A 26,260-nucleotide genomic window follows, 5' to 3' on the forward strand; every position below is an offset into this window, starting at 1 on the left:
GTGTGCCTGTTGTCTAGTCCTAGCTACTTGGGAGACTGAGGTGGGAGGATCGCTTGAGCCCAGGATGTCGAGGCCGCAATGAACCGTGATCATGCCACTGCACTCCAGTCTGAGTAACAGAGAGAGACCGTGTTTAAAAAATAGTAATAAATAAAATAAATGTTTAAAAATAGTGAATGTTTGTTTGGAAGTAAAACCTGCACAAATGTTCTTGCCAAAGAACCGTCTTTGAATTCAGGATGAATTCACATTTCCTAATTCAAATCTCAATTCTGCCGTTCTATGACCTTCAATATGTGAGTTTCTGTGTCCTCACTGTAAATTAGGGACAATACCTACCTCACAAGGTTGTAGGATGATGGTCTAAGTAAAGTGCTTAGGACTGGGCTCCAGCACACTGTCTTCAATAAATGAGAGCTATGAGAAAGCCAGGAAACCAGCAAGTACCTCCCCATTTCCATCCCTGGGTGCTTCCCTAGAGGACTAAAGAGACTCTTCAAAACCAGAGTTTCAATTAACACATTAAAAAGTTTCAGCCTCACAAATTGTCAAATAAATTAACAGAAGAGTTATACGTCATTTTTTCACATCACCAAAAAAATGCAAAAAACAAAACAAAACGCCAGGCGCGGTAGCTCACGCCTGTAATCCCAACACTTTGGGAGGCTGAGGCAGGCGGATCACCTGAGGTCAGGAATTCGAGATCAGCCTGGCTAACACGGTGAAACCCCATCTCTACTAAAAATACAAAAATTAGCCAGACGTGGTGGTGCATGCTTGTAATCCTAGCTACTCAGGAGGCTGAGGCTAGAGAATAGCTTGAATCCGGGAGGTGGAAGTTGCCGTGAGCCGAGATTGCGTCATTGCACTCCAGATCAGGCGACAGAGCGAGATTCCATCTCAAAAAAACAAACAAAAAACAAAAAAACCAGGCCATGTGCGGTGGCTCCTGCCTGTAACCCTAGAATTGAGGAGGCCAAGGCAAGAAGAACCCTTGAGCCCAGGAGTTCAACACCAGCCTGGGCAACACGGTGAGACCCCATCTCTACAAAAATTGAACAAAATTGGGCCAGGTGTGGTGGCTCATGCCTGCAATCCCAGCACTTTGGGAGGCTGAGGTGGGTGGATCATTAGGTCAGGAGTTCGAGACCAGCCTAGCCAATATGGTAAAACCGCGTCTGTACTAAAAATACAAAAATTAGCCGGGCGTGGTGGTGCGTGCCTGTAGTCCCAGCTACTTGGGAGGCTGAGGCAGAAGAATCGCTTGAACCTAGGAGGTGGAGGTTGCAGTGAGCAGAGATTGTGCCACTGCACTCCAGCCTGGATGACAGAGTGAGACTCCATTTCAAAAAAAAAAAAAATTGAACAAAATTAACTGGGCATAATGGTGTACATCTGTGGTCCCAGCTACTTGGGAGGCTGAGGTGGAGCTCTTGAGCCCGGGAGGCCAAGGCTGCAGTGAGCTATGATAGTACCACTGCACTCCAGCCTGGGTGGTGACAGAGCGAGACCCTGTCTCAAACCAACCAACCAGAGTTGATTTTGAAGTTTTCTGGTGGTACAATGTACACACCAACCCCCTTCCTTTTTAGAGCAACATTAACTCTTACTCAAATTATTGTGCCCATCTGTCATTCGGCAGTAGCAACAGCTTCTGCAGGCCATCAGGCCATGGACTGATCCCTAAGACCTCACCACTGAAAGGTAGAAGTAGTATTAATGAAAATGCACTGTTAAGACTGGGCGCGGTGGCTCACGCCTATACTCCCAGCATTTTGGGAGGACCAGGCTGGCGAATCACTTGAGGCCAGGAGTTCAAGACTAGCCTGCCCAACGTGGTGAAGCCCCATTCTGCTAAAAATACAAAAATTAGCCGGGCGTGGTGGTGCACGCCTGTAATCCCAGCTACTCGGGCAGCTGAGGCACAAGAATCACTTGAAGTTGGGAGGTAGAGGTTGCAGTGAGCCGAGATCATGCCACAACACTCTAGCCTGGGTGACAGAGTGAGACTCTATCTCGGGGGCGGGGGGGGGGGGGAGGAAGAGCTGTTGGGTTTCCTCAACACTGTTCCATCCTCTAATGTATGCTTGGCACACAGGTGCTGGGATCCTGCAAATTCGATAGTGAGGGCTGTGGGAATCGAGGCACAGGAAAAGTATGAGTGAAAGATAGGTTTCATATGTAGTAAGACAAGAAGTGTTAGCATTGCAGTGTTTTGGCAAGACTGAAAAAACGCAAAGCTCCTCAACTCTCCAAACAAGTCAGCAGGGATGAGGCATAAGAATAGTACATGAAGGAAGATCATTGGCTTCAGGCCCATCTTCAAGGTGGCACAGTCAGAACCACACAGAACCCAAGACCCCATCTCTACAAAATAAATTAGGCAGAGGTGGTGGTGCTCGCCTGTAGTTCCAGCAACTTGGGAGGCTGAGGCAGAAGGATCACTTGAGCCCAGGAGGTTGAGGCTGCAGTGAGCCGTGATCGTGCAACTGCATTCCAGCCTGGGTGACAAAGCAAGACTCTGAAAAATAGAAAAAACAAACAAACAACAGGCCAGGTGTTGTGCCTCATGCCTCTAATCCCAGCACTTTTGGAGGCCAAAATGGGATGATCCCTTGAGGCCAGGAGTTTGAGACCAGCCTGGCCAACATAGCAAGACCCCATTTCTAATAAAAAGATAAAAATAAAACCTAACACAGGAACAGAAAACCAAACACCACATGTTCTCACTCATAAGTGGGTTGAACAATGAGAACACATGGACACAGGGAGGTGAGCATCACACACTAGGGCCTGTCAGAGGGCAGGGGGCTAGGGAGGGATAACATTAGGAGAAATACCTAATGTAGATGACGGGCTGATGGGTGCAGCAAACTACCATGGCATGTGTATACCTATGTAACAAACCTGCACGTTCTGCACATGTATCCCAGAACTTAATTTAAAAAAAATCCTAGGATTTGGAACTATATGTATATAAACATTAAAATGTATGTTTATGTATGTCTATAAAGAGTGAAACAATAAAAATCTCTTTATATATGTATCAATATTTACTATATCTATTGGATAATTTATATACATGTAACAGGTAGGATACACATACACATAACCTACTATGTATTTTTTTGTATAAACAGAACCCTAATACATTAACTTTTCAAATGTTATGTCATTTATTTTACAAGATTATTAGAATTTGTTTTGTTTTAGGCCAGACGCGGTGGCTCATGCCTATAATCCCAGCACTTTGGGAGGCTGAGGCGGGTGGATCACCTGAAGTGGGGAGTTGGAAACCAGTCTGACCAACATGGTGAAACCCCGCCTCTACTAAAAATACAAAAATTAGCCAGGTGTGGTGGCATGTGCCTGTAACCCGAGCCACTTGGGAGGCTGCGGCAGGAGAAACACTTGAACCTGGGAGGTGGAGGTTGCAGTGAGCCAAGACCACACCATTGCACTCTAGCCTGGGCAGCAGAGCAGACTCCATCTCGAAAAAACAAATAAATAAATAAAAGGAAAACGAGTTCAACAGAAGGATTTGGAATAATCTCTGGGGAGAGGGGGTCCCAGAAGCAAGGCTAGCACAGCAGCCTAGCATCCCCCCAGTCACATACTCCTATCTTGTCTCCACCACCCTCCCCGAAGTATGCAGAAGGCAGCAGAATGGAGAGAAAAGCATATGGGTGATTAAACCAAATGAAGTGAAATCAGGCTTGGGCCGGGCGCGGTGGCTCAAGCCTGTAATCCCAGCACTTTGGGAGGCCGAGGCGGGTGGATCACGAGGTCAGGAGATCGAGACTATCCTGGCTAACATGGTGAAACCCCGTCTCTACTAAAAATACAAAAAACTAGCCGGGCGTGGTGGCGGGCGCCTGTAGTCTCAGCTACTTGGGAGGCTGAGGCGGGAGAATGGCGTGAACCCGGGAGGCGGAGCTTGCAGTGAGCCGAGATCACGCCACTGCACTCCAGCCTGGGAGCACAGCGAGACTCCGTCTCAAAAAAAAAAAAAAAAAAAAAAAGAAATCAGGCTTGAATTCAAGCTCTGCCCTGCCTGGATTGAATCTGACCTTGGGGAAGTCATCTCAATGCTTTTGACTGGAGATTCCTTCCCTGCAAAATGTTCTCACCTAATCAGTGTGAATATTACTGTTACATAGTACTTGAGACTAACTAGATGTTCAAACATTGGCCAGCCATTCCAACAATCCATCTCTCACAATAAAAATCTGTTGGCTGAGCCAAAGTCCAACTTCAGGGGGATTCAAGTCACCACCCCTATGTCCAGACACATATTATTCAGAATCTCCTTTAATTCCACAGCCCCAGAGATCATGCCTACCTGCATTTGCTCTTGGGGATCAATGAGAAAACCAGATGGCCTTGGGAGACAAGGCCCATATCAGGCCAGGAGTCAGGGACAGGGGTGTCAGAATCTGATTTCTCTGAAAGTTCCTGCTGCCAGCACAAGCACCCTTGAGCTTTTCCACAGAACCAGGGACCTCTAGTGGCAAGAGTCATGCTACCTCCATCTAGCAGTAAAGTGAAGGCCCTGCTTGAGAGCCATGCCCATGAACACCAGGTCATTCTCTTCAGCCCAGCAAATGTTTACTGGGCTTGTACTAGCCCTGCTACCTGCCAGGCCCACTTCTGGGTGCTGATGACGCAGCCATGAGAGGTAAGACCCGTGACTCCCAAATTCCACTCTATACACTGCTGGCAACTCGGTCTTTATTGATGGTTTCATTTTTGGGGTCACCAGTGCTAAGAGGTGGAAGGTGGGGGGGGCACCTTTTTGTGTGTCAAGGACCCCAAAGCACCCACCTCAGGAGAGAATAAACCCAATTTAGAACTTACAAGGTGGTGGGGATGGGAAGAGGAAGGGACACAGTATGTACAGATGCTTAAGGGGATGCTGGAGGGCCTTCAGCAACAGGGCATGGAGGTGCTGAAGAGGAAGTCAGGCAGAGTCAGCCACTGATCTGGACCCCCTCGGCCTCAGCCAGAGGGTAGATCTCAATGGCTTCCACCAGGGGCAGCGCCTCCACAGCAGTCTCCATCACGGCCAGGCCAACGGCAGCCTCCGCCTCTGCCAGCTGCTGCCGCACAGCTGCCTGATGCTGCTGCTGATGGGTCTTGCGGTGCTTCCAGAGGTTGGAGAAGGAGCGGTAGCTCTTGCCACAGTCAGGGCAGGAGTAGGGTCGTTCGCCTGTGTGGATGCGGCGATGCTCTGCCAGGCGCATGGAGATGGCAAAGGCCTTGCCACACACTTCACAGGCAAAGGGCCGCTCACCTGTGTGCAGGCGCCGGTGGTCTTTCAGGTGGGTACTCTGACGGAACGCCTTGCCACAGTCTGGACATGGGTACGGCCGCTCACCTGTGTGGATGCGCCGGTGCACCTGCAGTGATGTCTCTGTGCTGAACAGCTTCTTGCACTCGCTGCACTCTAGACCCCGGCGGCGGGCAGGGGCTGTAGGGGATGCTGTAGCAGTGCCTCCAAGGCCTGCTGGAGAGGCAACTGGTGCACGAGTGGCCCGTGGGGCTCGAGGGGCAGGAGGCTCCTTAGCCAGGACCTCTCCAGGCCCAGCAGCCGCATGGGCCGCCTCGTGTGCCTGCAGCCGAGCAGCTGAGCCCACTTTCTTGCCACAGGTGCCACACTCAAAGCGCCGTGGGGCCTGGGCAGCAGCGGCTGCACAGCGGTGCTCCCGGAGCCGCAGTGAGGAGGGGAAGGCAGCCCCACAGGATGGGCAGCGGTGGGGCTGGCGTCCGGCATGGACCACGAGCTGGTGCACCTCCAGCAGCCGGCGCAACAAGAAAGAGCGGGGGCATTCACGACACTTGTAGGGGTATTCACCTGTATGATGGTAGCGGTGCATGAGCAGGCGGTAAGGGCGGTGAAAACGCACCCCACATTCCTGGCAGCGGTAGGGGAAGTGCTGGGCATGCACCAAGCGGTGCTGCCTCAGTGTGGAGCTCTGTGTGAAAGCCTTGCCACAGTCCCCACACCGATAGGGCCGCTCTCCTGTGTGTGTGAGCCGGTGGCGGGCCAGGTTGGCAGGCGAGTTGAAGGGCTTGGAACAGTCAGGGCAGGGGAAGGGCCGCTCCCCTGTGTGCGTGCGCAGGTGGTTACGCACATGAGACTTCTTCTTGAACATCTTGCCACAAATGCTGCATTTATGGCGCCGCTCCAGCCGGTGCACAAAACGTTGGTGCCGGGTCAGCTGCAAGGCCTTTCCAAATTCACGGCTGCACAGGAGGCAGCGGTAGATGCCTGGGGCAGTGGGCCCTGCTGAAGTCTCCTCAGACACAGGGGGCTCAGGGGCCTCTGGCTCTCCAGTCTCTGCGGGGGCTGGCTCAGGGAAACCAATGACAGGTTCCTCTGGTGGGACTGGTGTTGTGGGCAGAGGGACACCCCCTACCCCATGAGTACGCCGGTGATAAAGGAACTTGGTAAGGTTGACAAAGGTCTTTCCACACGGACATGAATGCAGAGGATTTGGGGTGTGGGCTCGCCGGTGGGCCAGGAGGAGGGCCTCTGTGCCAAAGGCCAGGCCACAGTCTACACACAGGAAGTGTGACTCGCTGCTGTGGTCTCCAAGGTGCTGGTCCAGACTGGAAGGGCTGGGGAAGACACGACTGCACAGGGGGCACTTAAAGACGCCCTCCCGGTGACTCCGCAGGTGCTGCTGTAGCTGGTGGGGTGAGAGAAACAGCTGGTCACAGGCTGAGCAGAAGAGCTCCTGTGTGGCTGCCCCGCCTGCTTCTCCACTGTTGTTCCTCCGGGCCCTGCGCCCCCGGCGATCCCGCCCAATGGCTTCACCATTGCGCAGCTCATAACTGTGGTCAGAAGCTGGCACGGGGTCAGGCTGAGACACAGGCACCTCTGCAGGTGACGAAGCCTGCACCTCCTGCTGTAGGGCAGGCTCCTGAGACTCGGGGACAGGAGCAGGGAAGTGAGTGGCCTGGTGCTCCAGGAAATCCGCTGGCAGCTGGAAGAGCTGGGAGCACTCAGAGCACTTGTAGAGGAGCAGCTCCACCTCGGTCACCACCTCAGTGGTGGTGGCAGCGGCAGATGGGACAGTCGCCCCTTCCCCACCCTCTTCTGCCTTTCGATATGAGTGCTCCACAGCCACTCGGGCCTGGCCCACAGGAGGCCCTAGAACAACTGGGGACCCCAGGACAACAGGGGCAGGAGCCTTGGTGGGTGTAGCCCGGAGGTGTGTCTGCCGGTGGTTTAGCCAGAGCTCCTGGCTGGCAAAGAGAGCCTTGCAATCCACACATTCGTAGTGGATGGTGCTGGAGCTCAGGGGTGGTGCCTTGGGTGGTGGCTCAGCTGGCACTGCCTCCTGGGGTGTCATCATCTTCAGGTGCAGCTCCTGGTGCTCCAGGAGCTGGCTGGGCGACATCAGCAGTTGACCGCACTCCAGGCACTGGTACTGGCTCTCCTGCACAAGGGTCTGATAGAGGCCCGTGCCTGAAGCTGTGTCTGTGGCAACAGTGACTCCGGGGTCAGCCACGCCCACCAGCTCAAAGTGCTGCTGGGGCACGTGGGAGTTTTGGTGCATGAGCACCTCTTCCAGGGATCCATAGAGCTGGTTGCACTCAGAGCAGACATAGCGGTGCTCAATGTACAGGACTGTCTCCTCTGATTCCTCAGTCATGGCGGCAGCAAGGCCCTGGGCTGGAAGAGGGGACAGTGGGGACAAACCAGTTAGGTCACCGATTCCTCAGCTCTTCCCTTTATCACTCTCCACTCCCAATACCTTAGATCTATGCCCCCTCTAAGTTCTTCCTTCGATTTTTAAAATTCTGCTTCCCTCCTAATAATCCTTCCTCCCTTCAACATAACAAACACCAAACACAAAATCTCCCAGGCAGTCCCTTCCCCAGGAATTTACCCAGTCTCACCTCTACATCAACTTGCATCAAATTCCACCCACCAGATCCTTGTAACCTGTTCAGTCCCCTCATCTCCCACACCTCACAGTGGGCCCCACAGTTACGCCCAGCACATGGGAACCTCCACTCAGACCTCCTTGACTGACTCCTTTTCTTACCAACTCACATCACCCCATTCCTCTCCAAGGTACCCAACTGAAACCCCATATAGGCCTTCCCCACCTGTTTCTCCCAGCCACACCCCTCCCATGACCTCTGCTCCTTCTCCCAGGTTCTCAGACTTCTTTTTACACCCAGACCACTCAAACTGCCCAATGCCCCACCACTCCACTTTCAGCACTGTACACGGTGCCACCCCTCCCCTTCACACGCAACTCCCCTGCTACCCACCAACTCTTCCTTGGGTGCCTGGATTCCTCACGTCAAACTATATCCCTTCCCCCCAATCAGATTTTCTCACATTGGCCTAACCCATCTCCACACCCAGACTTTGCCCACCTTAACCACTTCATGATACCCAGCCCTGTTTAATTACTTAAACTCTTCTACAAATCAAGGCTCTCTCCAACCCTAACCCCCTATCCAGAATACCCAGACCCATTTTCACAAAGGCCTACTCCTCCCTGTTTCAGACGTAGACCCTTCCACCACCCTAACTCCTGTCTCCAGGGTATCTTTCCACTCTTTACATTCATCACCTCTTCTTTGTACCAAGACCAAATAGACAATTCTAATCCCCTTTGGGATACCCAGGTCCCCTCTTCCCATTGATTAAAACCCTTCCTATTCATACACAGCCACTCATTCAGGGACGCCCATACCCTCACTTCATATCAACCTATGCCTCTCTTGCAAACAGACCTCCCCCTGCCCCGGCAAATCCATCTCAGGAATATCCAGATCCTCCTTCACATTATTAACCCAATCTTTTTTAATTTGCGAGAAGACCCAACCCACCCTAACCCATTCTAGGGATGCTCAGACCCTCCTCTTCGTAGCAACATAACTCCTTTGTGTAAAGATCCACACACACTCAACCCATTCCAGGGATATCCAGACCGTCTTTCACAACGGCTTAAGCTCCTTCTACACACACCCCTCCTGCTGCCCAAATCCCCTTTAGGGATACCCGGACCTCCTATTCTCATACAGAACCCCCATCACCACCCTACTCCAGCAGACAGACCCCTTTTCCTCACACTCAAGCCCCTCTCACTAGCCTACTACTTTGGGGGTACTCAGACCCCCAACGTCTTAGCAACCTCTCAGTCTCATTCCAGGAATTCCCAGGCACTCGTCACTTTAGCACACAGATCTCTCCCACCCTACTTCCTCCCCTTCCAATAACCAAATCCCATCTTCACCTTGGCCTAATTACCTGTACTTAAAAAAGACTACCTTTCCCGGCTCATTCTAGGAACACCCAAACATCCTTTTAAAATACACATAACCCTTCTTTGTACAGAGACCTCTCTCCACGTATTCCAAGGGTACCCAACCTCCTGATACATGGTTTAAGGCCTCTTCACATTATTTTAACCCCATCCGTTACAACTGGACCCCTCCTTAGCTCTAAACCGCTCCCTTGGGGATATCGATTTCCTAATATTTTTTTCACACCAAAACCCCTCTCACTGCCCCAGTTCTTTCCAGGAAGAACTAGATATTTTGCCCCTCCATTAACTTAATTATCTTTCTCACGCCCTAAGCCCCTCACTGGGCACCCAAGTGCCTCTAACCGGCCCAGCCCCTTCGTCCTGGACTTGCCACACCATCAAGTCCTTTACCCCAAACCCTGGGGAGCGGCGGAGCCCTTCTGGGACAGCTCTGAGGCCTCCCCTTCCCGCCCAGGTGCCCCGCCAAAGCCCCAGCCCAAGCCCCGCCCCTCCTCACTCAGCCCCGCACGCGACTCCAGGCCCCTTCCCCACCTGCCGCTCGGGCCCGGCCCCCGCCTTGCTGCCCGCGCGCCCGGTCGGCCGTTGGTGCCGCTCCGCCCTAACTGCCCGGCGCGCACCCCCTCAGGCCCTCAGTGCGCAGGCGGCCTGGCGAGAGGAGGCCGCGGCGGCAGGGAGGGCAGCCCGGCTAGCCTTTGCGCGCCCGCTCGCGCTCACCTGCTTCAGCCGTCTCGCACGCCCCGGGCCCGGGCCCGGGCCACGGCTCCCCTTGCACGGCCACCCTAACGCTGCGCCCGCTCTAGCTCTCGCGTCGCCTCTCGCCTGCTCCGTAGCCTCACTCTCGCCCCCAGCTACCCTCAGCAACGCCCCTCCCACCTTCCTCCTCGGCGGCCGCACGGACGGCCGGACGCAACCAATCATCGCCCGCTCGGGCCCTGCCGTTCAGCCAATCGAAGTTCATGTCTCTGAGGCTTGGGCCAATAGTGAGGAGCATCGAGATTTCCCGCAGCGCCCAACCAATCCTTTAGCGACGTTCCCTCACCGGTCAACCCTCAGGTGGATAGTGCCCGCCCCTTTAATCCTCCCTAGAGGATGCTCCTCCTCCTCCTTGACTCCGCCTCAGACGGCTCCAGTGGGCAACTCTGAGCGGAGGGCGGTGCGATGACGTCAGGCGGCGGAGCGCCGCCGCGGGCGCCATCTTGGGGACGCCATGAGGGAGTCAGCGTTGGGGTCAGGGAGAGGGAGGAAAAGATCCTGGGAAATTGAGGCACGCGGCACCCCGAGGGCTGGAACCGGGGAATGGAGGCACAGGAACGTTTGTGGTTTCCCCGAGGGTCAGAGGGGGAAAGTGAAACCACTTAGCGTGATGGGGCGAGGGCAAACTGCATTCAGTGCCAGTCACATGGAGGGAGAAAAGGGAAACCAAGGCTCCAGACTCACTTTATTAAAAGGAGGGAAATGAAGGCGACAGGAAGAAACAGGGTAAAGACCGAGGGGACTTTTGGGAAGTGGAGAGAGGAGAAATGTCAGAGGGGAAGCAAGGAAAGCGAGGATATCGAGAAAAAGAAGCAAGGACAGACAATTTCACTGGAAGAAACAGGGAATGTGGCGGGTAGAGGACCTGAAGGACAATCGGGGTGAGAGCCTGAAGGAAGTGAGCCATTCGCGGGCGGACTCCACTCCACCTCCTTCCGGGGTGACTCTGACCCTTACACCTCGAGAGCGGGGCCCCATGTGTCCAAGGGGCTCTGGCCATTCCTACTCACCTCGTTCCTGCGCCCCTCAGGGCCTTGGGAGGGAGTTGCCCCAGTACTGTTAGAAACGTTTCCAGGCAGGGCGCCGTGGCTCACGCCTGTAATCCCAACAATTTGGGAGGCCGAGGAGAGTTCATCACTTGAAGTCAGACGTTCGAGACCCACCTGGCCAACCTAGTGAAACTACCATCTTTGCTAAAAATACAAAAAATTAGCTGGGTGTGCAGCCTTGTGCCTGTAACCCCAGCAACTCGGGAGACTGAGGCACAAGATTTGATTGCACCCAGGAGGCCGAGGTTGCAGTGAGCCGAGATCGTGCCACTGCACTCCGGCCTGGGCGACAGAGCAAGGCTCCATCTAAAAGAAAAAAAGAAACGTTTCCAGACCTACTCCCTGAACCCAAGCACAGAGGAGTTTCAGTTTCTCGGATGAGGAAACTCACTCTCAGAACTGTTATTTATTTACCTACCTGATGCCAAAAGCCACTATGGGATGCGTCTCACAGTGAGACCCGGGACCAATTCATCAGCTTTGCTATGGTCATTTAGTCATTAGATGTCCTAACCTTCTCATGGATTAAATTCTCTAACAGCAGGCCTGTGTAGTTAAAACAGATTGCCGGATTGGAATCCTGGTTCTAGGGCAAGTCAACTATCCTGAGCCTAAGTTTCTGATCTGTGAAATGGGGCTAATCACAACCCATCTCATGGTGGTTGTGAGGCACAGAGTAAAAGACATCTAGGAGTTACTCTTTATTTTATTTTATTTTATTTATTTTTGAGACGGCAGAGTCTTGCTCTGTCACCCAGGCTGGAGTACAATGGCGCAATCTCGGCTCACTGCAACCTCCACCTCCCGGGTTCAAGCGATTCTCCTGCCTCAGCCCCCTGAGTAGCTGTGACTACAGGTACTTGCCACCATGCCTGGCTAATTTTTGTATTTTTAGTAGAGACGGGGTTTCACCATATTGGCCAGGGTGGTCTCAATCTCCTGACCTCATGATCCACCTGCCTTGGCCTCCCAAAGTGCTGGAATTGTAGGCGTGAGCCACTGCACCTGGCCTATTTTTTTAATTTAATTTTTTGTTTTGCTTTGTTGTTTTCTGGAGAGGGATCCTGTCGCTCATCGCCCAGGCTGGAGTACAGTGGCATGATCTCAGCTTACTGCAACCTTCGCCTCCTGGGTTCAAGTGATTCTCCTGCCTAAGCCTCCCGAGTAGCTGGGACTATAGGCACACACCACCACTCCCGGCTAATTTTTGTATTTTTAGTAAAGACGGGATTTTGCCATGTTGGCCAGGCTGGTCTCAAACTCCTGACCTAAGATGATCCACCCCCAACTCGGCCTCCCAAAGTGTTGGGATTACAGATGTGAGCCACTGTGCCCAGCTCCTAATTTTTTTTTTTTTTTTTTGAGACAGTGTAGCTCTGTCACCCAGGCTGGAGTGCAGTGGTGTGATCTCAGCTGACTGCAACCTCTGCCTCCCAGGCTCAAGCAATTTTCAGCCTCCTGAGTAGCTGGGATTACAGGCATGTGCTGCCATGCCCCGCTAATTTTTCATATTTTTTGGTAGGGACAGGTTTTTGCCATGTTGGCCAGGCTGGTCTTGAACTCCTGGCCTCAAGTGGATCTGTCTACCTTGACCTCCGAAAGTGCTGGGATTACAGGCATGAGCCACCGTGCCCGTTTTTTGTTTTTTTGTTTTTTGTTTTTGTAGAGATAGAGTCTTACCATGTTGCCCAGGCTGTCTCAGAACTCCTGGGCTCAAAGCATCCTCCTGCCTTGGCCTCCCAAAATAGTGGGATTACATGTGTGAGCCACTGTGTCTGGCCAGTTGTGATTTTTATTAGTATCTCTAGGAGCCTAATGATAATAACGAACATCTCTTGAGTGTATTATGACGTGCTAGGTATTATGCTCAATGTTTACATGCATTATTCAGTTTAATCCTCTCAACAATCATGTAAGGGAGAAACTGTCATACTGACTTTACAAAACATCGAGGCCCAGAGAAGTAACTAGTTGTAGTTCCCATAGTTAGGAAGAGTCAGGATTCCAACCCAGGAGTTGACCTTAAGGTCTCCATTCTTGGCCCCCAGGCTCACCTGCCTGGCAGGTGGGAAGTTCAAGTGGTTCGATGTTGAAGGGATGAATGCAAGAAGTAAAGGAAAGAGCTGGTGGAAATTAGTGAGCTAAAGCTAGGCTTGGCCTGCTTTGAAGCAGTCTGGGTTTGCCCTTAGGGCAAAATCACCTGGGATAGGTGCCAGAGAAGTGGAAGCCATGCTCAGTTTTTGACAGGCTGTGTGACCTTGGGCAGATTCTTGCTCCTGCTGAAACTTCCTTTTCCCCACTTGAAAATCTGAGGATCGGGCTGGGTGCGGTGGGTCACACCTGTAATCCCAACACTTTGGGAGACCCAGGCAGGCTGATCACCCGAGGTCAGGAGTTCAAGACCAGCCTGACCAACATTGAGAAACTCCGTCTGTACTAAAAATACAGAATTAGTCTGGCATGGTAGTGCATGCCTATAATCCCGGCTACTCGGGAGGCTGAGGCAATAGAATCACTTGAACCCCGGAGGCAGAGGTTGCAGTGAGCCAAGATGGCGCCGTTGCACTCCAACCTGGGCAACAAGAGCAAAACTCCATCTCAAAAAAAAAAAAAAAAAAGAAGAAAGAAAAGAAAATCTGGCCGGGCGTGGTGGCTCACACCTGTAATCCCAGTACTTTGGGAGGCCGAGGCAGGCAGATCACGAATCAGATCAAGACCATCCTGGCTAACATGGTGAAACCCCATCTCTACTAAAAATACAAAAAAATTAGCGGGGCGTGGTGGGGGGCACCTATAGTCCCAGCTACTCGGGAGCCTGAGGCAGGAAAATGGTGTGAACCCGGGAGGTGGAGCTTGCAGTGAGCTGAGATCGCGCCACTGCACTCGTTTGGGCAACAGAGCGAGACTCCATCTCAAAAAAAAGAAAGAAAAAAAGAAAATCTGAGGATCCAGGTAACTTCTCAGGCCTTTAGCTTGGACTTCCCAACTTGATTTGGGTTATGTAGGTCTCTCTTCTCTCCAGATGATATAGGAATAAGCTGAGGCCTGGACTGGTCTTTCTGGAGGTGGTAGCACAGGACTGGCTAGGATTTCGGGGACAGGTTGAATTTAGAGTGGATGGTGGTCATTATTATTATTATTTTTTTTTTTTTTGTGAGATAGAGTCTCGCTCTGTCTCCCATGCTGGAGCACAGTCGCATGATCATGGCTCACAGCAACCTCTGCCTCCTAGGTTCAAGCGATTCTCGTGCCTCAGCCTCCCAAGTAGGTGGGACTAAAGGAGCGTGCCACCAGGCCTGGCTAATTTTTGTATTTTTAGTAGTGACGGGGTTTTGCCATGTTGGCCAGGCTGGTCTTGAACTCCCAACCTCAGGTGGTCCACTTGCCTCAGCCTTCCAAAGTGCTGGGATTACAGGAATGAGCAACCGCCCCGGTTGAAAGGATGGTGTTCTGTGTTGAAGTCCTCCATAAGCAAAGTCCCAGAGGCAGGTGTGAGTCTGGGCTTTTAGGCCTGGCTGAAGCTGAGTGTGGTGTTTGAGGGGTGGGTGTAGATGTTGACCAAGTGGGGTAAGGAGGTGTGTGCAAAGTTGGTGGTCCTTCAGTGTCAGATATATGTGTCAGATGTGTGTCCAGGATGCCCCACATGCCAGCTTGCAGAGGGCTTCCCGTGCTAGGCTGGCATGTGGTCCAGGAGTTGCCATGTGCCAGCTGTGTGTTCGAGGCATGCGGTCACATGTGCTGTGGGCTGCACGTGAGTGTGTCAGTGTCTCCTCCCCATCACGAGCATCGGGGGTGGTGGTGAGTCACGGGCTCAGCCTTCAGTGCCAACTGTCATGTTTCTTCCCCCCAAATTTCACCCCCCCAGCCAGCCATGCACCACCCACCCCCACTCCAAGATCTGTGTCGCTTCTCTCTTCCATCCCCCTGCCCTGCTCAGCTCCTTCTGAGAGGCTTAGAGTGTTCCCTGAGAAGCAGTCTCCCACTTCTCCTGGCTCTGCCCTCCAGCTCCCTGTCCTTCTCCTATCCACCTTTCCCACTGCCTCTCTGCTCCTGCGACTAGATAATGAGGGCCCCTTCTCTCCACCCACTCATCTCTGTGGGTCCCAAGGATTTCTCTGTGCACCATAGGGAATTCCCATACTCACCACCCATCCCCTCACCTCTATAGGAGCTATTTCTATTGGGAGAAGCTTGCCCCGCATCTCCAGGCTGGCAGCTCCTGCCTCAGTGGCTCTCTTGTGTCTATGAGCCACATCCTTGTCTTTGTGGTCCCCTGGTGTCTGTAGGCCTCCCTTGTTTCTGTGACCTTCTTCGGCTCTCCTTGGCTCTCTCCCTGCCCTGTGGACCGCTCCCCATATCCGAGGAGTGGTTTCTGTTTCCAGGGGCTTCTCTCGTGTCTCTGGCGTCTTCCCTGTTTTCCTTCATGGGAGGTCTCTGTGTACTCATACTGCCCCTTGTCTCCGAGGTCCTTTTGCTTGTCTGTGCAGGCTGCTCCCTTGTGTCCATGGGCCTTTCTTTCTTATCCCTGGGCTTTTCCTGTCCTTGTGGGGTTTATGGGCCTCAGCCCACTTCTCTGGACAGTCTTGATGGCTGTCTCTCTTCTCTTCATTTCTCTTCATCTCTGTAGCCCTCTCCCCTCATCTCAGTGGCCTTCTACCCAGGTCTCCTTGCCTCCCATCTCTGTGGGCTCCTGTGCCCAGGGCTGTCTGGGCAGGGCGGTGGCATGGGGTGGTAGAGGGGGTGGCTCGGGGGTGGGCCCTCCATCCAATGCAGCTCCATCTTCTCATCAGCATTCTCTTCGCGGGGGGGCCCCCATCCCCAACCAATACGGGCTCCCCCTCCCCCGACTCCCCTCCCTACTCGCTCACTGCCTGCCTCCCTCCCTTCCTCCTGCCCGCCCTCCTCCCTGCCTCCCTCCCTCCCTCTTCTCTCTCCCCACAACCCCCCCAACACTACCCCCCCGCGCTCCAGGACCCAGCGCGGGCGGCAGGCGGGCAGGCAGGCGGGCAGGCAGGCGGCGGCCTCAGAGGGGAGACTGAGCGGTGGCGGCAGCAGTGGCGGCAGCCAGCGGCGGGGAGGCAGGCCCAGGCGGGGACTGGAGCCGGCGGCTTCTCCTCACAGGGGACCAGGAGTCTGTGACCAGGCCCTCCCACTGAGGCCCAGCACCGGGAGCCCCTGGGACACCCCACCCTCCTCCGCCTTTCTCTTCCACCTGCTCCTCTCCATCCTCCTCTCTCTCCTCCCTCTCTCTCCACCTCATTTGCCCCCTTCTCGGCCTCTCTGGGTCTCCCAGCTCTCCATCCTCCCCAGCCCTCCACTCCCGGGCTCTCCCCGCCCCCAGCATGCTTTTCCCGTGGGGGCTGAGGGCTTGAGGACTCCGGGCCCTTGCCTCAACCAGGGCAGGGCCCAGGCTCCAGGGGGGAGGGGGGAAGGGGGCGGCCCCCTCCCCCAGCAGGCCCTCCCCTCCCCCACTTCTCCTGATGGCCGGCTTCCTTTTCTCCACCCAGTCCTCGCCCCCTGTGGCCCCCCCAGGTCGGCCCGGCTAGGGGAGGGGGCGGGGGCCCTTTCCTGGGCCAGCTTCCCCCTCCCCCGGCTTTGCCTGTGCCCCCCCTTCCGTTTCCACCTTCCTCTCCTCCTTTCCTCTCTCCTTCCCCTCCATTTGCTCCTTCCCCCTCTCCTCTCTCCCCTTCTCTCCTCCATTTTCTCCTTTCCCCTTCCTCCCCCTCCCCGGCCCGCCCTCTCCTCTTCCACCTGTCCTTCCTCCCTGCTTCTGTGGAGCCACCGTTTTGGATTAGTTGGGGGCCACCGCCAGCGGCGGGGGAGGGGGCCCTGTGGACTGCCCTCTCCCCCCGCCCAGCCCCACCGCCACCCAGTGCCGGAGCACCTCCCGCTGTCGGTCCTCGGGCCTCGAGGGAGCCCAGCCCTCCGTCCCACCAGGATCCGTGAGTGTCTGCAGGGCGGGGATTGGGCTGGGTTCTGGGTCCTGGAAGGCTGGGCTTGGTGCTGCCTGGCAGGGGGGCACCACATTCTCCCCGTTCTCCGGACTGGCAAGTACCCTCCCCCACTAGGGGCCTGCTCTGCACCCTCCATCGCCTCAGTGGCCATTCACCTCCACCTCTTCTCACCCCTTATTCTGGGTACATAGCTCACTGCCACCCCCAGCTCTCCAGCTTTGTGGGTCCTACTGGGCTGACTGCTCTTACTCGGGCTCTGACTTACCCCGGGCCCCTGGCATGTCTGTGCCCCTGCTGTCTCCAAGCCTCCGTCCTGGTCCCAGACTGGCTCTTTCTGTTCCTCTGAGCCTCATCCTCTGCCTGCCTTCGGTGGGCCCTGGCCCTGTCCCCATCCCATCCAATCTCTGTCTCCTGGAGATGTATTTCCGCTTTTGAGCCCCCATTTTCTGTGTCTCTTGGGCCCCTCTCTGACTCTGTCCAACTTCTCTCTTCGCTGTTAACCCAGGCTGCTCTCAGCATGTCTCTGTTTAGATCCCTGTCTCTGTCAGAACTCCTCCACCCTGGCTTCCCTCTCTCCAAGTCTCCCTTGGCAGGTCTCTTTCCACTTCTCTTTCCATTCTGTGCCTCCGCTCACCTGTCCTCCTCCCTCTCTCTGCCTCTGGGCTTGGAGGCTGTCTTCCCTCTGTCACTTTTCCACCTCTTTCCCCCAGATCCACTCTGGGTGCCCAGCTCCTCCATCCCTCCCTCCTCAGCTGCTGCCCCACTGCTCCATGGTCCATGCTGACTTTTCCTGGCTGGTCCAACTCTTTCCACTCCCATTCTCTCTCCCCACTTTTGTGTTACCTCACGTGGCCTTTCTGCTCCCTTTTCTCTCCATATCTGGGGGCTTTCGGGCCCCGGGATCTCCTGCTCCCCTGTACGGCTTTCCTGAGTGTCTTGGGGTGGCTGTGCCTCTGTGTGGGTCTAGCCCCTCCTGCAGGCGCTTGCCCTGTCCCTGCCTGTGCCCCTCTAGTGCACTCACTCCATCTTCCCACCTCTGTTTCTCTCCCTGACTCCCCCTTTCTGTCTCCCAGTTGCTTTTCCCCCTTGCCCCTTCCTCTTCTATGGGCCTGCTGTGCAGCTGTGACATACTGTCTCTCTTTCTGACTGGCCATCTCTCTTTGCGGAGTTTGGCCGTTTCTCTCCTTCTCCCAAGTCTTGTACCAGCTGCTATTTCTTTATCTCCCTTTGCCTTCTCCCTCACCCCGTGTGCCTTTGCTGGCCCTCCTTGCCTTTCACCTTTGCTGATGTCTCTCCTGTGCCCACTGTTGCTCAGCTCTCTGCTGGGTTTTGACCTTTATCTGGCTTTGCCCAGTCTCTGGGGCTATGAGTCCTGGGCCTGCCTGACACCCTGCCTGCCCTGTCTCTGTCTCCTTTGATGTCTCGCTTCTAGGCCGTGTCTGTCTCTTGCTTTCTCACTTAGCCTCAGTTCCTACCTCTTGGGCTGTCTTTCTGTGTGTATCTGTGTCCACCTGCTGCCCCTCAACCCTGTCGTGTAGTCTTTTTCTCTGTCCACTCCCACCTTTGGCTGCCACCTGTGGGTTCCTGTCCTTCTGCCCCATCTTTCCTTCAGTCTTTCTGTCCTTTGTCCTCTGCTCCCTGATTTTCTTCAGGAGTCCCTGGTGTCTCAGGATGACCCACTCCCCTCCTGCCTCTCTCCTAGCCCCGCCCTTCACACTCCTCCCACTGTGAGCGCCTCTTCCCGGTCTCCCAGCATCCCTTGTGCCTCCATCCTTGACAAGCCTTCACCGTAATCCACATTATAGTTTGCAGTCCCCAGCCTGTCCATCATGCCTTCCCACCCGGCACTCTCTCCTTCTCAGAGGCCCAGAGGGCGGTGACTTGCTCAAGATCACGCAGTGAGTCTGGGGCAGAGCTGAGACTGATCCCTGGCCTGAGTTTTCCAGGCCACTTGAGATGGTCAGAAGGACTTGTGCCTCTATCCTTCCCTCAAAGTTCTCATTCCAGTTTCACCAGCTCAAGCTGTCCTTCCATGGGGACTGAGTGGGGTCCGGTGTCCAGGCCCACCTCACAGCATTCTGGGCCCCCCACAGTAACCCTACTCCATGGAAACCCAAGCATCCCTTCCCTTGGGGCACAGCCCTCAGCCAGAGGGAGCGGAGCTGTGCGTCTGGCCGAACTGGTTGCCCTGCAGAAGGCTGGGGTGCCTAGAGGAATCCCTGACTCCATAGGAGTGGAGAGTTGTGAAGAGCAAAGATGTACCATCTCCCCCTTTACTTCTGCTCCCTAGCAGGGTGGGGGGCAGCGGTTTGGCACCAGCTTCTGGCAGGCAGCTCACTCCCTGCCTTACTAACTCCTCCCTTCCAGCTCTTCCTGTTTGTATCCAAGTCGGTTCATATCTTTTCTCCATCCTCTGTCTCCGTCTTCCTGTGTCTCACCTGTGACTTGGTTTCCACCTCTCCAGCCTGTCCCTCTCTCTTCCTCTCCCTGCTCTGTCCTTTCTTTATCTTGCCTCCTCATCCTCCTGTCTCTCCCCTCTTTCTCCCTTCTTTTTTTTTTTTTTTTTTTTTTGAGACAGAGTCTCGCTTAGTCGCCCAGGCTGGAGTGCAGTGGCGCGATCTCGGCTCACTCCAAGCTCCGCCTCCCGGGTCCACGCCATTCTCCTGCCTCAGCCTCCCGAGTAGCTGGGACTACAGGCGCCCGCCGCCTCGCCCGGCTAATTTTTTTTTGCATTTTTAGTAGAGACGGGGTTTCACCATGTTAGCCAGGATGGTCTCGATCTCCTGACCTCGTGATCCGCCCGCCTCGGCCTCCCAAAGTGCTGGGATTACAGGCGTGAGCCACCGCGCCCGGCCTCTTTCTCCCTTCTTGTCCTCTTCCTAGCTCCTTGTAACTCTCTTCTTTTCTCTCCATTTCTACCCCCATTTTCCTATTGTCTTGTCTTTGTCTTCCCTTGTATTTCTATTTATTTTGTCCTTTCTCTTTTTCTGAGTCTCTGTCTTTCACTTCTCTAAGCCTCTCTTTCACTTTCTCTGTTTCCTCCCTTCTCTCTCTTTGCTTATTTATTTATTTATTTATTTATTTATTTTTTAGCTCTTTTACTGCTCTGGATCCATTCATCTATGGGGCTCTGTGTGTGCCTCTCTCTCTTTTTCTCCATCTCTCCCGAAGTTTCTTAACTCCTGGATACTCTCCCCTCCAGACCTCGGATGTCCAGGCCTCTCTCCCCATGGGATTGTGGGAACCAGGGACGTCAGGAAGTGGCAAGTGAGGCCTGGGATGGGGTTGCCTAGCAACCACCGCATCCTCTCCAGCCGGTTTCTGTTGCCTAGTAACGGCTGCCTGCCCAGAGACAGGGGCGGGACTGGGTGGGGGGTGGCACTTCCTGGTTTCCTATTAGGGTGGGGCTGGTCCCAGGAATTCACTCCTACCTGAGAACCTTGCACGCCTCCCTCCTGTTTTGGTAGCTGTGCCCATCCTCTCTCTTGCAGCCTGTCCCACTCAGCACCTGAGCACTGTGACCTCCACTCTCCTCTCTGAGCTGAGCTTCCCTTCTCGCAATGCCCTCAGTATTGCCAGCTTCTGAACAGAGCAGGGCTCTGCAGAGCTGTGAACTGCTTGCCAACAGTGTCCCCAAGGCTTCTGTGATCACCCCATCCAGCAGGCCTCCAAGGGGTTCCATCCCACCACATAGTAATCTCCCCCTGGGCTGGGGGGTCTCCCTGTAGGTGGCGAGTGGGGGCCGCGGCAGCTGCGTCCCCATGAGGAGGGGAGGAAGATGCCGGCTGAGCTGCTGCTGCTGCTGATTGTTGCCTTCGCCAGCCCCAGCTGCCAGGTGCTCTCATCACTGCGCATGGGTGAGGCCCTCCTGCACCCTGCCCCTGTGTCCTCAGAGACCCTCCCGTCAGGCCCTGGGGTTCCTCTGGGGATCCATGCATGCCAGTCCCTCAGGACCTGGGTCTCAACTCTCTTCAGCAGCAAGGAGTCCCAGCCTCCAGTTCCTCCTCCCCCCAGGACCCAGGAGTCCAGACCCCTAGCTCCTACCAACCTCAGATCCAGGTGTCTAGACCCCTGGTCCCTACACCTACCTCACCCTAGAGCCCAGGAGTCCAAGACCCCAGCCCCCTCCTTCCTCATGACTCAGGAGTCTGGTCCCCAACCCCTGTGTCCCCTCAGCTGCAATCCTGGATGATCAGACAGTGTGTGGCCGCGGTGAGCGTCTGGCCTTAGCCCTGGCCCGGGAGCAGATCAACGGGATCATCGAGGTCCCAGCCAAGGCCCGAGTGGAAGTAGACATCTTTGAGCTGCAGCGGGACAGCCAGTACGAGACCACGGACACCAGTGAGCGGGGCCTTGGGGGCATGGGGTGAGGCAGGGCAGGCCGGTGGCCCTCAGTCCATCCCTTTGCCCTTGGCTTCTGGCCTGGTCTTGTCCTCTTCTAGCTCCATCTTCCCCCTTCCTTTGTGTTTGTCTCTGCCTTCTTCTGAGACATGGCTGCTGCTGGGCCTGGAGGTTGGAGAAGAGGGAGAGCATAAGCCCCAGGTCTGCTCTGGAGGAGCGCAGGGTGGCATTGGAAAGATAAGCCCTGTCATCCCAGCTGGCCATGGATGCTTGTTAGCCCCCAGGGCTTAATAACAAGCCCCAGGCATGGAGGGCAGGAGGCTTGCGCGAGGGTCAGCAAAGGCATTCTGGAGAAAGCTAGTCTGAAGCTGGGCTCTGAAAGGTGAACAGGATGTAGAAGGAGTGGCATGGCTCCAAGCACAGCCGGCCACATGACGGGGGTGTGGAAGTGTCTATGGAATACTAATGGGCTGAATGTTCGAAGGTGTCACTTGAACAGATGTGCTGCAGTTAGACCTTCGGGAGATGCTGCCTTAAAACATGTTTTAGACAGGTTTCTTTCCTGCAGGCCTTATCAGAGGCTTTGTGGTGTTACTGCATGTTTCAGATCACTAAGAGGGAGAATGGGGTATGGCGTTTCCCAGGCTTTTTTGGCTGGTGTGGCACAGAGTACAATTTGGGAGAAGCTGGGATGGAGGGTGAGGAGGCAGATGGCATTCCAGGCATGTGCCTAGAGTCTGGAGATGGGATGGGGATCAGGGTGGGAGCAGAGGGAAATATTTGGAGCCAAGGAATGAGGGTGTGTGGGGTTGAGCCCATCCTGAATCCACCTGGATTCAGGGCATATTTGGAGAGATTGTGAGAGACTTCAGAGCTCAGTGTGAGGCAGTAGGAAGCGAGGCTGTGCAGGCTGTCAGGCCGGCTCAAGGAGGCTAGAGTGCTGGGCTGAAAGATGCCGCCTTCACCCACAAGCACTGAGAAGCCATTGATAGGTCTATACCAGGGAGCAAGGCTTCTGGAAAGAGAATCTGGAGGCTGGATTTGGGTAATGAGTGAGAACTCTGGTATATGTCTGAGTTGAGAGTCCTAAACTAGGGCAGGGGCCAAGGGGTTGAAGAGAAGGGGACAGATGTGAGATATTTGAGGACAAAGAAGAGACAAGACGTGGTGACTAATTGGCTGTCAGGAGAGAGATTGAAGGCAAGGACCATTTCCAGGCATCTGGTCTGTGTGGATGGTGGGGCCCTCACCAGTGTGGAAGGTCCAGAAGGAGCCAATTTGGAGGAAATGAGGTGTTCAGTTATGACGCCTTTAGTTAGAGGTGGCAGAAACCAAACTCAGCCTGGTTTAAGGAAAAAAGAGAACATATTAGCAAATGTCACTAAAAGACCTACAGACAAATTTCAGGCATGGTTGAATCCAGGTGTTCAAATGATGGCCTAGGATTGTTTCAGGCATGGCTGGATTCAGGTATACAAATGACATCCTGGAGAATCTCTCTGTGTCTTTACTTTTGAGGCTTGCTTTCCTCTGAGTTGGCTTTATTTTCAGAAATGCTCTCTCAGCTGGTGGTGAGATGGCCCCAGCAGCACCAAGCTTACATCTCACCAGTTTAGCAAACCCAGTGATAATTGTAGCAAAAGACCTGGGGAAGGTGCTCCATGGTCTGATTTGCGCGCATACGTATCTCTGAACCAGTTGCCATGGCTAGGAGAATGGAGTTCTGTGACTCCCCAAGGCCTGCATCAGGTGTCAGTCAATCCTGGGAACATTGGACTGAAGGGTGGGGATAGTTCCCCCAGGAGAAGTTAGGGTTCTGCCATGAAAACAGGCACTGGACAAGCAAAAACAGCAGCTTTCCACCTCCCAGTCTCGAGACACACATGTGTCTAAGAAGGAAGAGAGCAGAAGAAAGAGGAGGAAGTAGGTAAAGCAGGAGAGTGGTGTTTGGAATATGAGGAGGCTCCAGGGGACCTGGGCTGCGGGGTCAGGGGAGGAGGTCGTGAGTGCACCGTGGGTTGTGGCATGGCTGAAAAGATTGAGAACAACAGCGGCTGAGGGACTAGGCACAGGCTTTGCAGGCAGAGGAGGCCCCTGGTGTCTCTTTCTCTTTATCCCTTCCTTTGATCTCCCTTGGCCTGACCTGTCCCTCTGTTGCTGTGTCCTCATCTCTCTCTGTCTCATGCCCCCGCATGTTCACTTGTTGGGTGGGGTCAGAGACTGTCCTTCTGGGTCCCGGATGGCAGAAGAGGATCGGGCAGTTGCCAGTGTCTGATCCTCTCCTGGGCCATGGGGGCTCCCTGAGAGATGGGGAAGGAGAGGAGGCAGGGGGTCCCTGACTCTGTGGTCTCTTCCCCTTCCCTTGCAGTGTGTCAGATCTTGCCCAAAGGGGTTGTGTCTGTCCTCGGGCCCTCCTCCAGCCCAGCATCTGCCTCCACTGTGAGCCATATCTGTGGAGAGAAGGAGGTGAGGTGGGGAGCATGGGCCCAGGGCTTTGCGGGGAGTGGGTCCCTGGGAGGCAAGGGCTGGGCGGAGAAGCAGGATGGAGGCCAAAGTTTCCTCTCTGTCCAGATCCCCCACATCAAGGTGGGTCCCGAGGAGACACCCCGCCTTCAGTACCTTCGCTTCGCATCTGTCAGCCTGTACCCCAGTAACGAGGACGTCAGCTTGGCAGTCTCCCGAATCCTCAAGTCCTTCAACTACCCCTCGGCCAGCCTTATCTGCGCCAAGGCTGAGTGTGAGGGAGAACTGGATATTTTGTTTTCTGTTCCCCAGACACCCCTTCCCAAGAGATCTGGTGTCCCACACAGTGGTTCACTGCCCGCAAGTTAGAACCCTGGGGCACCCAGACACCAGGCTCTTCTCCCATCTTCAGAAACCGAGGCCTCTGGTTCCACAGACCCCTTCTGTCCTCAAAGAGATCCATTTAGTCCCCAGATGGTGACTAAGCACCTGTCATGTCAAGGCCCTCTGCTAGGCCCTGGGCGTGGTCCCTGGGTGCTTGGAACTCCGGTTCTAGTGGAGGTCATTGGTCATTGAGCTGTTGTGATACAGAGTGGTACGTGTGCTGCCAAGAGGCATGTGGAGCCTCTGGTATCACATAGGAGGGATCCTAATCCATCTGGGAGGTTCAGAGCCTGTGCCTATGAGAAAGAGACATCCAAGCTGAACCTGGAGGGTGTGGGAAGAAAGAGGGAACAGGTTCTAAGCAGAGTGTGGCAAGGGCAGAGGTAGAGGGCCCAAGGAGCACGGCCCTTCAAGAGGCTTACAGATGCTCCCAGTGGCTGAAATATGGGAACAACGAAGCAAGAGATGATGGGAGCCATGGGAGGTCCCCATGCAGGGCAGGGCGAGGGGACAGGGTCAGATTCGTGTTCTAGGAAGAGCGCTTAGGCTGCAGTGTAGAGAACAGGCTGGAGAGTGACAAGAGGGGTGGAAGGAGACAAGCGAAAGGCAGGGAGAGGTGACACTGGTCTGGGCCCAGGTGGTGGCAGTTGGAATGAGGGGGCCAGGGTGATGTGAGAGGCAGTGACGGAAGGAAGAGGGTGGGGCTAGGGATGGTGTGAGGCCTCTGCCAAGGAGGAACACTATTCATCAGGGGCACACGTTGGGCATGGTGTGTCTTTGAGACATTCATGTGAGATGTCTGGTAGACTGGTGGATTTGTGGGTATGGAGCTTGAGGCAGGGAGGGACTGTGCTCCATAGCCTCTAGAAGGAATTCCTCCTTCAAGAAGTATTTACTGGGCCAGGCGTGGTGGCTCACACCTATAATCCTAGCACTTTGGGAGGCCAAGGTGGGAGGATGGCTTGAGGCCAGGAGTTCAAGGCCAGCCTGGGCAACATGGTGAGACCCCATCTCTTAAAAAAAATTTATTGAGCACCTGCTCTGTGCCAGGCGCTGCTCTTGGTATTAGGGGTCAGCCGTGGGTGAAGTAGTCCAAGTACATTCTGATGAGAGGACTTGGGCAAAAAACACCACAAATAAGTGTATTACATGGTTAGAAATAGTGAGTTCTATGGAAAAGTAGAAATGGCTTATGAAGAAGGGTGTGGGCGTGGGGTGCAACTTTAAATGAAATGGTGGGCGAGGGCCTCATTGAGAAGGTGACGTTGGAGTAGAGACCTGGAGGAGGGGAAGGAGGGAGCCATGTGAGGATGTGAAAGAAGAGGGTTCCAGGCCAAGGGAATAGCCAGCGTGAAGGCTGCAGGACAGGAGCAAGACTGTGGTGTGTGCAGAACAGCAAGGAGGCGGTGTGGCTCAAGCCCAGAGAGTGAGTGGTGGGGAGAGGAAGGGCTGTGGGCTGGGTGGTTTAAAAAAAAAAAAAAAGGTATTTATCGAGCAGCTGCTATGTGCCAGGCCCGGCTCTTGGTATTAGGCTATTAGGGATCAGTCTGTACTCTAGTGTCTCAATGAGTCCCCCACCCACCATTTCATTTAAAGTTGTACCCCACACCCACACTAGACTCCCAGTCTTCATAACTCACTTCTGCTTTAACGTAGAACTCATTACTTCTAACCATGTAATGCACTTATTTGCGGTATTTGTTGCCCTGCTCATCTCCTCATCCTGTACCCGGTCTGCTTCACTCACGGCTGACCCCCAATACTAAGAGCAGAGCCTGGCTCAGAGCACATGCTCAACAAGCACCTTTTTTTTTTTTTTTTTTTAAAGAGATGGTGTCTCACTATATTGGCCAGGCTGGTCTTGAACTCTTGCAGTCTGGGCAGTAACAAGGGGGTGAGGTGGGCAGATTGTGTGGGGCCCTGGAGGCTGTGAGGACTTCGGCCTCAATGACTCTGAACTGAGAAGTCATTCGAGGGTTTGGGGCAGAGGAGGAGCACATCTGACCTGCATCATTCTGGC

The 26,260-nt window shown here is 54.5% G+C and overlaps 2 protein-coding genes across 9 annotated transcripts in view; one reads left to right on the top strand and one right to left on the bottom strand.

Moving 5' to 3' along the window:
- Positions 1-4,699: 4,699 nt before the first annotated feature.
- ZNF574 (zinc finger protein 574) lies at positions 4,700-17,806 on the bottom strand. 8 transcript variants are annotated; one of them, XM_025366202.1, is made up of 3 exons: positions 11,517-11,654; positions 11,060-11,404; positions 4,715-7,681 (listed from the first exon to the last, which is right to left on the bottom strand). In XM_025366202.1, the coding sequence occupies exon 3, from the start codon at positions 7,659-7,661 to the stop codon at positions 4,971-4,973; it is 2,691 nt and encodes an 896-aa protein (XP_025221987.1). In that variant the 5' UTR covers positions 7,662-7,681; positions 11,060-11,404; positions 11,517-11,654; the 3' UTR covers positions 4,715-4,970. The 8 variants fall into 8 exon arrangements, with proteins under 8 accessions (XP_025221985.1, XP_025221986.1, XP_025221987.1 ...); XM_025366200.1 differs by lacking the exons at positions 11,060-11,404; positions 11,517-11,654 and adding an exon at positions 17,318-17,806 and having other exon boundaries at positions 4,700-7,681; XM_025366201.1 differs by lacking the exons at positions 11,060-11,404; positions 11,517-11,654 and adding an exon at positions 10,011-10,175 and having other exon boundaries at positions 4,700-7,681.
- GRIK5 (glutamate ionotropic receptor kainate type subunit 5) overlaps positions 16,577-26,260 on the top strand; it is a 77,407-nt gene continuing 67,723 nt past the window's right edge. The window contains exons 1-5 of the mRNA XM_025366192.1: positions 16,577-17,040; positions 20,781-20,909; positions 21,229-21,393; positions 23,762-23,859; positions 23,965-24,130. Of these exons, the coding sequence (XP_025221977.1) occupies positions 20,831-20,909; positions 21,229-21,393; positions 23,762-23,859; positions 23,965-24,130 (508 nt within the window). The 5' untranslated portion in view covers positions 16,577-17,040; positions 20,781-20,830. The remainder of the gene's footprint in view (positions 17,041-20,780; positions 20,910-21,228; positions 21,394-23,761; positions 23,860-23,964; positions 24,131-26,260) is intronic.

The sequence above is a fragment of the Theropithecus gelada genome, chromosome 19, assembly GCF_003255815.1.
Source record: "Theropithecus gelada isolate Dixy chromosome 19, Tgel_1.0, whole genome shotgun sequence".
NCBI classification, from domain to species: Eukaryota; Metazoa; Chordata; class Mammalia; order Primates; family Cercopithecidae; genus Theropithecus; species Theropithecus gelada.